The 18,900-nt window shown below is 40.8% G+C and overlaps 1 protein-coding gene across 1 annotated transcript in view; it reads right to left on the bottom strand.

Moving 5' to 3' along the window:
• The window catches only part of LOC124550841, a 382,565-nt gene that overhangs the window by 160,200 nt on the left and 203,465 nt on the right, over positions 1–18,900 (bottom strand). Inside the window, exons 13-15 of the mRNA XM_047125569.1 lie at positions 15,059–15,368; positions 12,999–13,171; positions 4,760–4,885 (exon numbers count right to left, since the gene is read on the bottom strand). Of these exons, the coding sequence (XP_046981525.1) occupies positions 4,760–4,885; positions 12,999–13,171; positions 15,059–15,368 (609 nt within the window). The remainder of the gene's footprint in view (positions 1–4,759; positions 4,886–12,998; positions 13,172–15,058; positions 15,369–18,900) is intronic.

Raw genomic sequence — 18,900 nt, 5'->3', positions numbered from 1 at the left:
TCCACATAAACACAGCCCAGATCGCTGTGGAACTACTGCCAGCTTGCACAATGTCTTGTTGACAGCTCGGGTCCACGGCTTCGTGGGGTCTGCACCTCACTCAAAACCTACCCTCAGCCCTTACCAACTGAAATTGGGACTCATCTGTCAAGGCCACATTTTTGCCAGTCACAGAGGGTCCAACAGATGTACTCACGAGCTCAGGAGAGGCAATGCAAGCGATGTCATGGTGTCAGCAAAGGCACTCACGTTATTTGTCTGCAGCCGTAGCAGATTAATACCAAATTTCACCACGTTGTCCTAACAGATACATTCATTGTATGTCCCATACTGATTTCTGTGGTTATTTCATGCAGTATTGCTTGTCTATTAGCAGTGACAACTCTACACAAATGCTGTTGCTCTCGGTCAGTGAAAGCCGTCGACCACTTCACTGTCTGTTGTGGAGATAATACCTGAAATTTGGTATTCTTGGCAGACTCTTGGTGCTGTGGATCTTGGAATATTGAATTACCTAACAATTTCAAAAATAGAATGTCCCATGTGTCTAGCTCCAACTACCATTCAGCATTCCAAGCCTGTTAATTCTCATTGTGCAGCCAAATCACATAAGAAAGCTTTTCACGCGAATCACCTGAGTACTAGAGCACTCCCCTTTTATTACAACCATCTTTATATGGACGAATGGCTATCCTATGACTTTTGTCACCTCAGTGTATACCAGCTCTGCTGGAATTTCTTAGGACAACCACTGACCAGTTGTCCAGCCAAACAAATGGACACTGCCAAACAGTGGCCAAGAGCAGAGTTAGCCACCCAGCAGCATAATACACTGCTGAAAACAACATGCTCTGTTTCAATATTTACTTCACAACTCATGATATCTGGATCCTCTGGCACAACATCAGCTTCCCTGAACTACTGATGGGAGTTATCCTCAGAACATGGCCTCTGATCTTGTAATCCTTATTGTCTCACCATCTGTTAGCCCTTGCCCCACACATATCTCCTCCCCTACCCCACAACCCAGCTTCATGCATCCTACAGCAACACTTTCTTATCCATAATCTCCCATGCCTCTATTCTGTCTCCCCCTCCCAAATGCATTTTCCATGTCACTGTCATCATGAACTGCACAATCTCACTGATGCCACTGCCTGAGCAGCATTTCTGGTTTTGGTCAAAGATCATTTTGCAGCAAAGATTTCTGATGACAGTGAGAGTTACAAACACATGGACACAAGATGCATGTTGGCTCCTGGTCACATAATAAAGTATAAATTTGTTTCTGTCTGTGTGTGTGTGTGTGTGTGTGTGTGTGTGTGTCGGAGGGAGGGGGGAAGGGGGTGGGGGAACAGTTCTTGTACCTGTCCTCAACCTTACACCCAAAATAAAATTCTTAGCACTTCTTCATAAGAGGATTAAGTTTTTGCAATTTCAGAGCTAACTATCTACAGATATAACAATAAAAAACTACACTTTTTACACAGGTATGGAGTATTTCCACTTCTATTCTCTTCTGAATTAACACAAACCACAAATTTTCATTAACTTAGTGGAATAAGGAGTCACTTCCAACAATTGTCAGAATTCTTGATGCTGAGATGCAAGTGGAAACAAACACAACATGAGTTTATGTGTTTAAGCATCACTCATTGGCAGTGCTGTCAAACCATCTTCATTTCCTGGATGTAGATTTATGAAGTGACTGTCATGTGTGGTAATTCCCTGTAAATATTTCAGTAAGTCTGCAGAATGTTTAAGTTAAGCCACAGTAGAAAAACTAATATGCAACGTTTTCAAAGCTTCCAATAGGCAGAGGGTAGTGTGTCATTAGAAAACTGAGCCAATAACCACAAACTGATTTCATTTCTAAGTTCAGCATCCACAGCATAGAAAAAACAGCACTTGCATTCTTTCAGTCTTTGTAACAAAAATATTGTTGACGAGAGTAACCTGCACCCATTTATTCACCCACAGCACACCACATGTGATCTGTATCTTCAGCAAATGAGGTTCTATGTAACTGCTAGTAAATTATGGCAGAATGCTTTGAGTATCTCCTAAAATATAAGAGTGATTGTGGAGGCCCCACGTTATCTGACCACAATTTTACTGAGGACATCTGTATATTGTATCCAGCTTACACCAATCTTGACAGAGTTGTGGGAGGTGGTTTGAGTGGTCCTTGATAAGAATGTTTTCACATCTCCTGAAGGCCATGCTATGACACAATGAAACTGTCAACAAACAATGTAAAGTCAATTTGCAGAAGGACACTATGAAAAAACTACTGTACATCTTTCAGCCGAAAGGCCTCCACACACACACACACACACACACACACACACACACACGCACACACAATCAGAGTTGTGGCCGGGACTATAGACTGCAAGTGTGCCTCATGGGAGAAGTCATCTGCAATTTTTGTTGTGCCTGTCCACTTCTTAATGGCTCCTCTACATTGTGAGTAGCAGTCTAACCTTTTCATAATACTCTTGATACTGTCAGCAAGAAATTCAATTGCTCTTGTGTGTATCTGATACAGTTAATTCAAGAAGAGATATGCATGGAGCTCAAAATATATGTTATACATTATTATTGTGAGGCAAGTAGTTTTTATCGAATGGCGCACTACACTTCCAGATGACATAGTTACATGACACTACCGTACAACATAGTCACCAAGTCTCTGTAAACAACAAATCATTCAGTTCCTTGACAGTAGAAATCAGCTGTGCAAACATTCTTGTCATCAGAAAAGCTGAGACTGGTGTGTATCAGTTCCTAGACTGCCTGGACATTGTCACCTGTGTTCGATGTTGATGGCTTTTCTTCCTAATCAACATCATGTTGGTGTGGCCTCAGCTGAATTGTTGGCACCATTTCACGTTGACTAGATGTAACATTGTATTTGATCCATACACTGCCAGAATTTTACAGTGAATCTGTGTGCAGTTTAGAATTGTACTGTCCAATGTACTTCAACAATGGAGTACATTTCCAGTTGCCACATCATTTCACACCAAAACTGTGATGTACCTGTTATCCAAACACTGGCAATGCACCACTCTTGTTGTGCAAACAACTTTGTATGGGACCACGAGTGTAACTTACTTTTTGAAGTCCAGTCATACATAAGGTTAAATGTAACTGCGTCAGCCAGGTTATAATGCAGTATGTGCTACAAAGAATTACTGCAGCACATGTTACATGCCTGATTTCCCGTTTCTTGCATGTCTTTTCCCAATTTTGGCATTGTCTTCTGGTTCTGAGTTTAAATAATGAGTACTATTGTTCCTAAATACAGAATTTTGCTACATTTTATAACTAGATTTTTTTCCATTGTTGCGAGGACTGGAACAGGGTATTTTCAGACTTATGATGCCAGCTGAGAACCTATTGAGTGAGAAGTAGTGGCTCCAAGGTCAAGAAAGCTGAAAACAGCTCAAAGATGATGCGGTTAATCCATGCCCCCAACCTCATCCCCATACTAAACCCAAAAGATGCCACATGACAGGGGATAACATGGTTGTTGGTTGGTACAGAATGTTGCTCTATGCATGACTGCCTGGTGTGTGTGTGTGTGTGTGTGTGTGTGTGTGTGTGTGTGTGTTTTCGCCTATCCCCTCCCACTCAGGTTCACAATGTCTTAGTCATACTAATGAAATTAACTGAATTACATATATATAAGAAAAACCATTGACATTACAAAAATCATCTCAAAAAATTCACTGACACTACAGAAGAGTTGAAGAGTGAGATAAAGTTGAGTGCAGGATTTTCAAAAAATTAATTTATACATTAGGAATTACTGGGCTGTGTGTGTTTTTAATTGTGCACAGTAACCAATTTTGGTATTATTCTGGACACTCCTGAGTGGAATACGAATTATGGAAGCAGTAAAGATAGCAACTTAGCATACAGCTGTTGATAACTTTTGTAATTTTTTAAATATGAAACATAGATGTATGTGTTGGCCAAATTTAACACAAACACACACACAAAATTCAAGCTTTCGCAACCAACAGTTGCTTCATCAGGAAAGAGGGAAGGAGAGGGAAAGACGAAAGGATGTGGGTTTTAAGGGAGAGGGTAAGGAGCCATTCCAATCCTGGAATCGGAAAGATTTACCTTAGGGGGAGAAAAGGACAGGTATACACTCGCACACATGCACATATCCATCCGCACATATACAATATATATGTCTGTATATGTGCGGATGGATATGTGTGTGAGTGTATACCTGTCCTTTTTTCCCCCTAAGGTAAGTCTTTCCGCTCCCGGGATTAGAATGACTCCTTACCCTCTCCCTTAAAACCCACATCCTTTCGTCTTTCCCTCTCCTTCCCTCTTTCCTTACGAAGCAACCATTGGTTGTGAAAGCTTGAATTTTGTGTGTGTGTTTGTGTTTGTTTGTGTGTCTATCAACATGCCAATGCTTTCGTTTGGTAAGTTACATCATTCCACGTGGGAAAAATATATCTAAAAACAAAGATGATGTGACTTACCAAACGAAAGCACTGGCATGTTGATAGACACAAAAACAAGCACAAATGTGTGTGTGTGTGTGTGTGTGTGTGTGTGTGTGTGTGTGTGTGTGTGTGCACGCATGTGCACCCCCAATCCTTCATCTGTAAGTAATTTGTTGTTTTCCCTATTTTTCTTTGTTTCTTCAACTCTGGAATTTCCATTTTTGTAGTACAGAAAAGTGAAGTTGGAGAATAGTACTAGTATAGTTTCACCGCACACTTACCAAAATCTCAGCAGATGCTTCAGTGATATCACTAGAGACATCTTCACACAGAATATAAGCTAAAAGATTGCAGACATCCAGCGAACTAAATTTCCAGTTTCCTTCCTCTTTTAGCCTTGACAAGACCTGAAACAAACAAACCAAAGCCACATTTTTAAGAAGACAGAAAACCTGACTTTTGAATGTGAAGAAAATTTGTTATGAGAATGATGTTTAACACACACCTGTTACCAGCTTTCTATGAAAAAGTATCTTGGAGTTTATATATGTTTCACTGTGCCTAATATTAAGAAAAGGAGCATTACCATCATTTTAGGCCACTTACATTCCTATATATTTCAGGAATCACATGTGTGGAGAAATTACAGTGAAGCAAGGCTACCAAGGTGATTCTTTACCCCTGACTGATTAAAAGTGCAAAACTCAGGTCTGCATTCTGATAAAATTTAATAAACGGAGCTAACAGATGAGTCTATGTATTCATGTGTATTTCAAATGGTTTGTTTCATATAAAATAAAATCGAGTATAATACTGTGATACCACAGTTTGCTGTGGTGGCTGCACCTACTGGATGCCAAGTTTGCTGTTTGGCCCATTTATGTCCATAAAGACAGGACATTATACGAACAAAAGGGTACGGTCCCAAAATATTTTGTGGAATGATTATTGTGAACAGATCTTCAGAAAGCAACAATGTGTTCAAAAATGTACATCCAGGATGGAATAACAATACAAATTAGGATAATCTACTAGTCAGCACATAAAGGAGGTGTTGAGTAGCAGACAGGCACATTTAAAAGTACACACACACACTCATGCAAAAGCAACTCACATAGACGACTCCTTACTGGCTGAAAGCTTTATTTGTGACAGTCTTTTCGTTAGCCCATCTGCAACTCAGCATCTCCACTATATGGTGAGTGGCAACTTTTCTTTTCATAATATTGATATGTATATCCTTTGTATCCCATAATTAATTTACTTACAAGCGTGTTTTTGCTTAAAAAATTCTAATTGATTAATTGATGAGTAGAAATATTATTTTAATGTAGTCAATTCTAGCAGTGGATTGGTTTTCTGTACGGAATGTTTAAAGTGTTTTAAATTTATTATGATCTACTGTGACAGTCTCATTATGTCCAAAACATTTATACATTTATGAGTCATGATACATTGTTGCTCACCATATAGAGGAGGCATTGGACAACAAAATATTAATATAATTTAAAGGGCTAATGTATACTGTTGAAATAATACCTCAGACTGAGTAGTAAACACAGCCTAAACTTTATTATATCAAAATATAAATTTTTTTTGGAAATTATGCAAGTGTTACCTAATCAAAATTACAGTAGTTGTGGTGAATGTCTAATGAAAGAAGACGCAGTCAGTTTTAGCTAGGAACAAAATGTAACACCTCAAACTTCATACAGTGGTATGATAGAAAATTATTTTTGAGGTGGTACAAAAGAAATGAAGACTGAGATTTAAAGTCCTGTCAATGATAAGGCCATGAGAGATAGAATGCAAGCTCAGGCTGGGGAAAGAAACTTCAAATGTTCAAATGTGTGTGAAATCTTATGGGATTTAACTGCTAAGGTCATCAGTCCCTAAACTTACACACTACTTAACCTAAATTATCCTAAGGACAAACACATACACCCATGCCCGAGGGAGGACTCAAACCTCCGCCGGGACCAGTCGCACAGTCCATGTCTGCAGCGCCTTAAACCGCTCGGCTAATCCCGTGCAGCAGGGAAAGAGAGAAACTGATTGCACCCTTTTCAAAGGCACCACACTGCCATTAGCATTAAGCTGCACTGTCTGGTAAAAATAGTGAAGCACCCAGAACAGGAGGAGGAAAAGAAACTTAATAGGTTGAGATAGTAAGTGATGTTATTACAGTGGTTATGATAAGGATTCCAATTTACAAAGAACTTGTCTGTCTGAGCCCACTTATCAGTATGGCATAGTACCCTCTCTGGTCTGGATGCATGCACTAATTCAGTTTGGAAGGTTGTTGTAATCTCATATCCTGGATACTGACAATGGGACAGAATTGGGATCTGAGGTAGGCACACACATATTCTGTTGAACATATATGGGGATGTTGCTGCCCATGTGTGTACTGCAGCATCATGCAGACAGTTCATAGACACACATGTGATATGTGGTGAACACTGCCCTGTTGAAACATGGCACTCCAGTACCATCGTATAACAGGTAAAACTTGACACAGGATGTCTGTGACATACTGCTGCACTGTCAGAGATCCCTCAATCACTACCAGATGTGTCGTAAATTCATACCCATGGCTCCACACACCATGATGCCAGAAGTAATACTGCAGTGCCTACAAAAACATTGGAAGAACGAGACCTCTTCCCAGGTTGCCACCTTACTCGTTGACAATCCAGCGTTTAGTATCTGCACAGGCATACTTCACAGGTCAGCAGTGGCTAGGTAACAACCGGAAAAGAGAACCCCAAGAGAGGAAATGAACTCCACACGTACGTCGAGCTACAGCAAGTAGAGCATCCGAAACCGTGTAGAGATGTGTGTGGCAATAACTCAGCATGCATCTAGTGCAGGCAGCTAATGACTAAGCACAAAGTGAAACCTGACACCCACAGTGGATGAATGCAGTGTGAGTGCTGGCCTGCTCTACTTATGTATACCCACATGTAAAAACTTACATCAGTGGGTCTGCCTATACTACTCGATGCATGCACACTCTGTGGCAGGTTTCTGGCCTACTCTGCTGTGCTACCCTTGCCAGTTCATCTGCATCCATCTTGATGTCTGCTAGTGGGGTACTAAATCCCTTGCCCCTGAAAAGGCCATGCAGGGCCAAAAAATGGCCAGGATTGGGCCACAGCCTCTGGCAGAAAAAGAGAGAAAGTGCCGGAGAACACAGCAGCAGAGGCAATGTCAACACCGCCGGATCCCCCAGAAGGCTGGAAGTACATGGAGGCTGTGGCTATGACCTGCCTTTTGGGGGTAGTGGGGAGGAGACCACCTCCGTTAATGAAGGGAGCAAGGATTTAGAAGGGGAGGTGATGAGTTGAAATGAAAAGGCTCCACCTCAGCAGGCAGACGCATGAGCCCCACTGGAGTATGAGGCTGCAGAAGGCATGGATGGATTGCAACAGGGTGCACTGTGGCAATTGGGAACTCCCCCTCTGGAACAGCATCATGCTTTATCCTGTTGTTCACCTAAACAGAAAGCCACAACAGCAATTCCTCAATAGGTGTAGTCCCATCTGATTGGCATAGAGAGTCAACTGCTCCCCTACAATACCAAACATAAAAAAATGCCAACCGTTGTGGCTCACCATGACACATGACATCTAGCAGCCACCCCTGCTGCCAGTCAAAACACAAAACATTGAGCAAAAATGGCAGCCCTGGGGAAAATGCGGTGGCCCATAGTCATTCGTGGCATGCAGTCACGCTACAACATATCCAGGAGACTCTGTGGCCGGCACCCATGTAAATGTTCTGTAAGGCTGAACCTGATGACTGATGTTGCCTGGTATGTAGCCACAAAACTCGACAACACATTGTGGGAAGAGGCAGACAAAGACTTCTTCATCTGAATCCTGAATGTACACATAAAGAAGTCCACCTCTGAGTTATAGCCCCGGTGAAACATGATGGTAATCAGATCCTGGATGCCACTGTGGATGCAAAAGTCTTCAAACTCACATGGTAAAAACTACCTGCTGTTATCAGACATGGGGGTCTGAGGGGATCCCTCTATGGAAAAAATAATCAACAATGCATGAACAGTGACAGTCTATAACATGGAGGATAGCTTCATTATGTACAGAAAATTGGACAACAGCCTGGCTAGGTGAGGAAAACTGGACATTGCATCGAACACCAACAACTGCATGCTGCCCATAAATGGAGCACTGAAATTGACATGCACCCTGTCTCAAGGGTGTTCTGGGAGTGGTCAAGGAGACAACTGGTGCAATCTGGTTCTGTTCACAGGACTCGCAAGGCCGCTCCAGATGTTACAAGTCACGACCATTCACTAGATGTGACATAATGCCAACGTCTTCATATAAGTCGTACCCCAGTACGTATGTAGCAACTGCAGTATGCGAGGCTGCAACACCAGGGTGACAACCATTTGACAGCATTGTTCCTTTGTGGCAAGCAGGAGGACCTCAAGGACAACAGTGAGCCAATCACATTGGAGAAAAAACATATGATATGCCTGAACCACACCTGAGGAGACCAGCTCGAGCAAGCCCAATTGGACAGCCAAAATGTTTTTCCCAAAAAGAGGGTCAGTGGACAATGTGGTCACGACTCTGCATGCTGTCAATGGAAAATCAAACAGGGCTTGCTTCAAGCATCATCCAACATGGTAACACTAGTTACTGGGAAAGAGGATCCATCACTCTGACCAGTGGAGGAGTTGTATCTGGCAGCTTGGAATGAGGTTGAAATAAGGAAACCAATAGTTTGTGGTCAGTGATGAGAAGCAACCTCACTCCATAAAGGAACCTGTGAAACTTTCTGACTCCAAAAATAATAGCATCTCCTTTTCCACCTATGAATAATTATGCTACACAGTGGAAAATGTCTTTGAGGCATAAATGATGGGCTGTTCAGTGTTGTCTAGGTTCCAATGGGACGGGAGTGCACCAATGCCACAGGACACATCACATGCAAGGGTTAAAGTCTTACCCAGTGTAAATGATGCCAGACAGGGAGCAGAGTAAAAACATTGCCTGAGGGAGTGAATAGCTCATTGACAATCCGTAGAGCAGACACACTTAAAGCCTTTTTGGCAAAATCAGTTAAGAGACTTGCAGAAGAGCATGGCCTGGGGAATGAACTGAGCATGCTAAAAACTCTCACTCTAACAATAATTGAGATCTTTCAGGGTCTTGGGTGCTGGCAAATTGATGATGATATGTTCGTCTGTAGGGAAGAGACCATCTTTACTAAGCACGTGACCTAAAAAATGAATCTTTGGAAAGGAAAAAACTGAGAATTTCCAGCTTGCAACAAAGGCCAATCTCTAGATGCAATGTAAAACTGAATTAAGGTTCTGTAAATGTTCCTCCTGAGTAGGGTCTATTTGCCAAATTTCAAGATAAATGACAGAATGGGGGAGATCCTGAATCAACTGCCACAAATACCATTGATAAATTCCAGGCACAGACAAGATTCCTAAAGGAAAGTGATTAAACTGGTAAAGCCCAAAGGGGGTGATGAGGACCAAGAAAATTCAAAAGCAAACCTGAATTTGAATCCTCCCTTGAACAGTTCAGACCATGATCCCAACTTGATCCACCACCACTACCTCAAAGTCATCCCTTCCAAGCCTTCCAAGAATTCCTCACACCCAACACTGCCTTACAAACTTTCTTCAAGTCCCTACAACAGAACTGCAGGATCTACATTCCCTAAAAGGTGATGATTCCATCGTTATCCTGCCAGCAGACAAAGGATCTACCACCATAGTACTTGACCAAAAGGAGTATGTTAGTGAAGGTCTACGCCAGCTGTCTGACAGCTCTGCACACAGCGTCTGCCATCAAGATCCCATCCCTGTGTTTCAAACTGACCTACAGCCCCTCCTTAACACCTCAGGCCCCTCACAAGGACTAACACCTCAATCTATAGAACTTCTCACCTCACTCAAACCACGCACCCCCACTTTTTACCTTCTTCCTAAGATCCACAAACTGAATCATCCTGGCCATCCTATAATTGCTGGCTTCAAAGCACCCACCAAACATATATCTGCCTTAGTTGATCAACACCTGCAATCTCACTCTAAGAAGACTTGAGCTCTTCCATGTTCTTGGGTGCTGGCAAATTGATGATGATATGTTCATCTGTAGGGAAGAGACCATCTTTACTAAGCACATGACCTAAAAAATGCATCTTTTGAAAGGAAAAAACTGAGCATTTCCAGCTTGCAACAAAGGCCAATCTCTAGATGCATTGGAAAACTGACTTAAGGTCTATAAATTCTCCTCCTGAGTAGGGTCTACGACCCAAATGTCATCAAGATAAATGACAGACATCAAAGATATCAACCATTCCTTAGATTGTCTAAAATCCTTGCCTGTCCCACTGCCACCACACACCTTACGTGTCACCACTGATGCCACCTCCCTCTATACCAACATCCACACATACGTGGTCGGTCTGCTGCTGAACACTTCCTCAGTCAGCACCCACCTGATTCCAAACCTATCATATCCTTCCTACTCACCTTAATCAACTTTATACTTACCAACAGCTACTTCACCTTTGAGGGGCAGACATACAAACAGATCAGGGGTATGGCCATGGGAACCAGGATGGCTCCTTCTTATGCCAACATTTTCAAGGCTCACTTGGAAGGGGCTTTCCTGGGATCCATAAGTTTTCAGCCTCTGGTTTGGTCTAGATACATTGATGACATCTTTACCATATGGACTCATGATGAGGCTGACCTGCTAAAATTCCTGGAATCTCTGAATACCTTCTCCCAATTAAATTTCACATGGTCCTATTCCAAATCCCATGCCACTTTCCTTGATGTTAATCTTGTGCTCGCCAAAGGCCAGCCACACACTTCTGCCCACATTAAACCTAACTACAAACAACAATACTTACATTTTGACAGTTGTCATCCTTTCTATGTCAAATGTTCCCTCCCATACAGCCTTGGCATCCGAGGCATGACATTCCTGACCTCCGCACCTGTTTCACCACAAGCACCATCTGGATCTTCCCCCAGACATCAGTTTCTCAGAATTCCACAGGTGGGGACTAGCACTACAATATGTCCCTGGTTCTCGCCATCCACCTGGCCTTAATTTACATTAATTTCTTCTGTCTCAGCCTTTCTTCACTGTATTTACTCTTTGCTTCACTCCATTTTAGTTTTCTACATCTTTAATTGTCTTTCTCACCTATTTTTCACTGCCTCCTCCCACTTCTGTTATGTACAATGCACTTAGCTTCTCACTCTTATTAACTCATGCATGATGTTTTAGTAGTAATCTCTCTCTTGCAGATTACCCTGCCTTCCACTTTAAGCTCTCAGGTTTTCAAATATCATCCATTACAGTCCCTAGCAATCAGTCTTTCCTTCTCACTTTGTATGGTAAGTCTCCCCTGACCAGCAGTTCTGGGTGACTTTCCCAAAATCTACCCCTTTTCCTAGACCTTTCCAGTCCTTTCCCTTCACCCTTCTTCCTTCCCCTTGAGCCTTTCTGTCTGAAGAAGGAGCCACTGCATCCGAAAGCTTGCTTATCACAATAGTCTCTTATCCATGTGTTCTGCTACAGCTTGGTGAGTAGATTTTTTATCTAAACAATTAAATAATAATAGGAGTTTTTGTAGAATTAAGGATTAAGTTGTTAACTATAAACCAATTGCACACCTGTTCGACTATTCTCCTGGGTGTGTTCAGAACGGATATGCCTGTGCCCTTTATCAGTGTACTTGTGTTATCAGCAAACAGTTTTTGAGAATACCTACAATGTTTCCATTAAATCATTTATGTATGCAAAGAACAGGAGCCAGCTAAGCACTGCACCTTGTGACGCCATATTTAATGTTTAATGTACTACACTCTCAGTAGAGAAGCATCTGTGGAATGCAAATGTGACCTGCAGTTTAGAGATTCTTCTTAGAAAGCCAATTCAGTATTCTGTAGGAAACTATTTTCTAAAAAGTTTTTGAGAATACATGAAGGAGGGAGACTGGCCTATAATTAGAGAGCAGTTGCTTATCTTCTATTCTGTATATTGTTATTATAATCAGATATAGCAGTCTTTCAAGAAATACACGTTGAATAGTCAACAGGTGAAAACTACAAAATATTCAGCAGACAATCAATAAAACAATAAGATTGTTCTATGATCAGTTATTAAGATATGAAAGATCCCACTTATACTGGTTTCTGTTAAAAGTTAACTTAAAAGATTATATAGAACAACATTATCAGTTGCAAGTAAAGTCTTGGCACTTGTGGACAGTGGATGTCTCAATTTCACAATTTCCAATAATAGGTCAATAGTATCCTGTTGATGAAGTTTCTATCAAGGTAATAGATTATTCAAATTTTCAATTGGTGTTGCAGCTGGAGATGTGGTGATTTAACATCAATACTGCTGTACTCTCTTATGTTTAACATGCAGTGAGACTGTCTCAGAAAAGTGGAAAAGTTCAGAGAAAACTTACACATTTTTAGATGTGTTTATGTGTCATTACCTCACTTGATTTTTCATCAAAATCTGATGCAAACACATTGAAAATGGCAGACAGGAGTCTTATGCATAGTATTCTTCGTTGATAGTTCCCTTCACCTGGTGCTAGGCCCAATATGATGAAAGAGTGCAAGTCACTCAGAAACTTTCCAGTATACTTCCAAATGTGAGCATCACCTGCAACAACATAAGTCTTCAGTTATTTTGAATGTTACTTTAAGTCAGAAACATTACCACACCTATAGAAAAGAAATACCAATCTCTTAATTCATTTTTTGTTTTCTCACCATTAAAATCTCAAACACTGTTGATAATTACAACTGACTTTTTTTGACACTTCCTTTTCCAAATTTTAAAGCTAATACACTCACTATTCACATTTTTCAAAATCACACCACGTATGTTACAAGAACATAGGTGGTCATGTGATATGACCGAAACCGGTCACCTATGTTCTTGTAACATACGTGGTGTGATCAAGACTGAATTTTAAAAAGAAATATTTCGTCCACATTTGCAGACATTTGTTACTACTGCATACTTCAGTGGAAAGCTTGGCTGATTCATACCACGTATAGGGTGAAGAAAAATTTGTGCACTCTCACTCTGTGGCATGATTCCTCACATACTGGCAATGCAAAAATGTCTCTCACAAAATTTCGTCCTGCGCATATTTCGGGCAATAGATGGACATTAAAAATTGGCAATCTGCCAACACTGTAATCATGTGTATGGTAATTGCCTCTGTCATGCTGTAGTGCCTTGTCTTCAACAAAACATTCGCAGGTACATACTATGAACACAGAAATGGAAATACAATCATTTTCATTGGTCAGCGTTTAAAGAAACCTTTTGTACATTGTGGATATGAATTGTTCTGCACTACTGCATCTACTAGATTCCAACTTGTTTTGTTGATACCCTCCCCCGATGGTCCCATTGACTAATACCAACTATTATTCTTGCCACTTTCAGACCCACTACATTTAGTTAGGGTCTTACACCACCAGTAGGGCTAGCAACAAGCTTTGGGACCATTGAGAGAGGATATGCAGAAAACAGGTTTGTAATCTAGTACATGGAGTGGTATGAAACAATTCACATCCATGATATGCAAACGGCTTTTTTAAAAACTAACCATTTCTACTTCCATTTCTGTGTTTGAGTGTGTAACTGCAAACCATTAAAAACTTGGTTTCAGATAAAGCATGGTTTAAATAGAGTTTGAAAGACTTTTTGATAGGCAACTCGTTTTACTCTATAGATGTATATCTTATCAGGAACTGTTAAGCAAGCTTAAGTAAAAATATCTTTTAGATTTCAGTTCTGACAGAACTTGGTCACAACAGTCAAGATTCGTATTTTGTGTATGATAAATTTATTAATAGTGCATAACAATGTTTCATTCTGACAGCATGTTAATTCTGTAAATATTAGCTGTTCCAGTTTACCACATTGTATTCACCTATTTTGACAATCTCCTGACAAATGATCAGGGTAGTAAGTATTATATTCAAATGGTTTATGTTTTTATGTTATACTCTCTGACATGTTCCACGCCCACGAGAATCATCTCATTTTTGGGTCTATGGAACAAAAACTGAATCTAATCTAATGTAAAATATGTTGTAGAAGACCCATTGTAATCGCTCTATGATGATTAAGATGCCAGATACCACATCACATAGGCTACTTTTAGCAAATAAAGACAAATAACTCTTGATCCAGAATCGAACCCTCAACCTCCCGGACACTAACCCAAAGCACTATCCACTGCACCAACTTCACAGCACTACTCTGTTTGCTGACAGAGATAGTTACCATAGATGTGATTACAGTGTTGCCAGACTGCCAATATTTAATGACCATTTACTTCCCGAAATATGCGCAGGATGAAATTTTGTGAGAGACATTTTCATAGTGGAACTGCACTGCGAAGTCCGAATGAATGAATTCTTCATCACTCTGTATAATGAACAATGGTGCTTGAACACAAGCAACTGAGGTTTTGCTCCAACAACTCAACAATAGTGAAAGCTTATATATTAATTTTTGTACACAAACCTCTCTTCTTCCTAACACTGTCAACACAAGCTAACTGCAAGCCTTCCAACAATGTCCCCACACCAGCCAGGATTGCTTCCCTGAGAGGTCCGCAGTCACAACAGGAGTTTGAGATGAGGAATGACATTACAGCTGCCTCCCTCCGCTCCAATTCGAGCAAGAGGTGTGCTGAAGATACGGGATTCTTGCGAGGCCGGCCCACGTAGCAGACTGCCGAGATGGCGTCTGAGCGGATGGTAGGATTGCTGTTGTTGAGGGCATCCTCCACAATACTAATTGTTGGCTCATTCCACAAGTCATCCAGCATCATCTAGAAACCAGAGAAACAGGTCTAACACTTGAACTTCACATGAGCTTTAGATTTGCTATGGGTACCCTATGTGGGAGCCAAACAAAGTAGGTTAATACATAAATTATTTTGTGCAAAATTTAATTAGATAATGCATCATCATGTTTGTAGTTTGGAAAGTCCTTATGAAATGCAAATAATTTAAGCATAAAAGTAACAACTCCATGAATAGTAGAGGTATTAAGTCATCAGAGGACACATGAATGAGATTGAGAGCTTTGTACCTTTTTAAGGAATTCTGCACCAAGCTACAGGCTATACGTAACACACATTTACGGCAACCTTTTGGCGCCTGAATACATTATATCAGCCCAACAGTTCTGCTTTTTGACTATAGTGAGGGGTTCTATTGGATGGAGTGGCCAAGGGAAAAAAATAGTTGGTGAGCAGGAGGGAAAGTTGCAGAAAGCTGACTGATGACTGGCAGGGATGTAGAAGCTGCATAGGGTAGGGATGCGACATGGGCACTGATGAGTTAGTGCAGTGAATGATGATGTTGACATGGGGGAGTGGATTGGGAGGGGGAGGCAGAACAGAGGGAGTGATGATTGCAGGGAAAAGGTGCAGGCATATGATGAGTGAAGTTGGGGTGGAGATAGGTAGAGGGCAGGGTGTTAGCAGCAATAAAGAGTAGAACTGTCAACCAGGTCATTAGAGGTCCAGCACAAGCTCAGAATGGGGAAGGAAATTGACTGTGCCCATTTCAAAGGAACCATCGCAGTATCCTCCTTGATCAATTTAGGGAAATTATGACAAATCAAAATCTTGATGACTGGACAAGGATTTCAACTGTTCTCCTCCCGAATGTGAGTCAAGTGTGTTAGCAGTGCGCCATCTTGCTTGGTATGAAGGATATGTTACAATGACAACTCCCACCTATGTAGATCAGAAAAGCTGGTGTTTGGCAGAAGGATCCAGATGACATGGATTGTGAAGCAGCCACTGAAACTGAGCAAAGTTGTTCTCAGCAATGTGTTCTGCCAAATAAGTAGTCAACTCTCCTCTTGACCACAGTTTGGCAGTGGCCATTCATTCGGTGAAAAGCTGGTAAGAGGTCATGCCCATATAAAATGCTGTGAAGAAATTGCACCAGAGCTGGTATATACCACGAGTGCTTTCACAGGGGGGATAGCATAAGCCTGAGATGGGAATGGAGTAGGACATACTGGGTGGGTGTATCAGACAGGTTTTGCACCTGGGTGTTCCACAGGGATGTGACTCCAGGGGGTGACAGAGAGTGAAGCATAAAGATGATCCTGGATGCTTTATAGATTGAATGGACAGCAAATGCCATTTTGGGAAGCATGGAAAGAATTGTTGTAGGATTACAAACATTCATCATGTTTCATAGATCTGATCACAAATGGAAAATCTTCATAGATCTGGAACAGATTGAGATATAAATTACACAACTTTTACTTTTACTTTCATGCAATTGGGCCCAATAGACTGCTCCCTGTCACAAGTTTCCTTCTCCATTGTCTTCTATCCATCGCTGCCACCCACCATCCAACCAGTTGCACGTCTTCATGGACGCCATACCTTGACCTCTTTCTTTCTTCTTCCCATCAGTTTCCTACCGATGAGGATGACATCCAGGAGCTTCCATGGCTACCTGTTGTCTTCCATTCGAGCCACATGTCCAGTCAACTGCAGTCACTTTCAGCTTATGATTCCTGCTGCTATACTGGCATCTTGGTACAGTTTGTTTAGCTCATGATATTCTCTGATCCCCCATTCACCAATGTTTGCAGCCAACAGCAGACCAAAGACCTTCTCCAGCACTTTGCTCTCAAATACAAGGAGTTCATGAAAGTCTTTCTTCCAGATATTCCATGTGGGTTGGATCAGGGTTTTTTACAGCTGAATTTTGAACTGTATCAAGAGGCACCTGTACAAAAGCAGCTGTGTTGTGCTGTAGAAGGATCAGTGATGATCCCTACTTCGTACGGTGAGTCCTCCATGAAAAGCAGTTTCAGGTATTTAAATTTGTCAACTCTCTTGTACAACTAGTCTCCAACTTGCAGTGACAGTAGCTGTTCAGTGTTCTGACCTTGTAAATGAGTCATAACAAGGTAATTTGTTTTGGCTTTGTTCATGAGTAGCCTAAATTTTGTGGCAGCCATGTCCAGTTCTTTACCCATTTGTTTCAATTCCTCTTCTGATCTACTGATTACACAGATATCACCCACACAAACTACATAAGCCAGATTCTTCCCTTCAATTTGCATCCCTTAAAAGTTCTGTTTATAAGTCTCATGCATGATCTTCCCAAAGAGAAAACTGAACAGAATAGGAAATAAGCCATATCACTGCCTAAGACTTGTCAAATTTCAAAGTCACCTGTAAGTCAGTGTCCCATCATCGTTCGTACTGTGTGTTTCACTCAGGCAGATCTTTACTGTGTTGATGAGCTTCTGTCACATTCAAAATCTTTTAGACAGAGGAACAGCCTCATGCAACATATGTGATTGTAAGTTTTCTTGTCATCTATAAATGAAGTATGTAATTCTTTACTGTGTTTTCTCAGTTTTTCAGCAAGCTGTCAAAGAATGAAGATGCAAACTACTGTTGACTGCCCCGACTGAAAACCTTAAGGTTTACATTAACAGACATAGATCATTGTTACAAATTCCAGTAAAAATTAACAGTCATAAACTGGTTTTTATTGATAATAACAGTTATCTATGCAATGAATTAGTAAAAACTTGATTACAATGAATATTATTGCCCATAATTTATCTAACATGAAACTTCACTCTCAATATTTAGTTTCAGAACACAAAAGATTTTAAATGGCAGGTAATAAAAGATTGTGGATTTGCACTACTGTTTGGTTTTTGGTATGTACAAATGTCAGAAGCTTCATTAGGCTTTGTCTGGATAATGACGCTGAGTAAAGAGTAGTTTGTGTTTTATAAAAGCGTAGTAAACAGCAGATAGACCTGCATAGAATTGATACTAGGTGCAAGGTTTGAAAAACCTCTTATTGTTTGATTACATGATTATCAAACTATCACTGGAAATGTAGCCATTTAATATCTGGCAATATACACACAGGAATATTTCAAGTGGGGCAGCCACATAAAAATAATTGTTTGAAAGGAATATGCCAGGCTGAGATTCATTGGAAGAATCCTTAGGAAGTGTAGTCCATCTACCAATGCGGTAGCTTACAAAACTCTTGTTCAGTTAATACATGAGTATTGTTTCTCAGTTTGGAACTGTTATTAGGTAGGATTAATAGAGGAAAGAGAAAAGATACAAAGAACAGCAGCATGTTTCATCACTTGGCTAGTGTGTAAGCATCATACAGATGCTGTACAGATGCTACAAGAGAAATGTTGTGCGTCATGGTGCAGTTTACTGTTGAAATTTCAAGAGGATGCATTGCAAGAAGAGTTGAACAATATATTGCATCCTCCTACACACATCTCTTGAAAAGACTATGAAGGTAAAATGAGAGAGATTTAAGCTTATGAGAAGGCTCACC

Source organism: Schistocerca americana, chromosome 9 (genome assembly GCF_021461395.2).
Source record: "Schistocerca americana isolate TAMUIC-IGC-003095 chromosome 9, iqSchAmer2.1, whole genome shotgun sequence".
NCBI lineage: Eukaryota > Metazoa > Arthropoda > Insecta > Orthoptera > Acrididae > Schistocerca > Schistocerca americana.
This window is presented reverse-complemented; position numbering and strand designations above follow the sequence as displayed.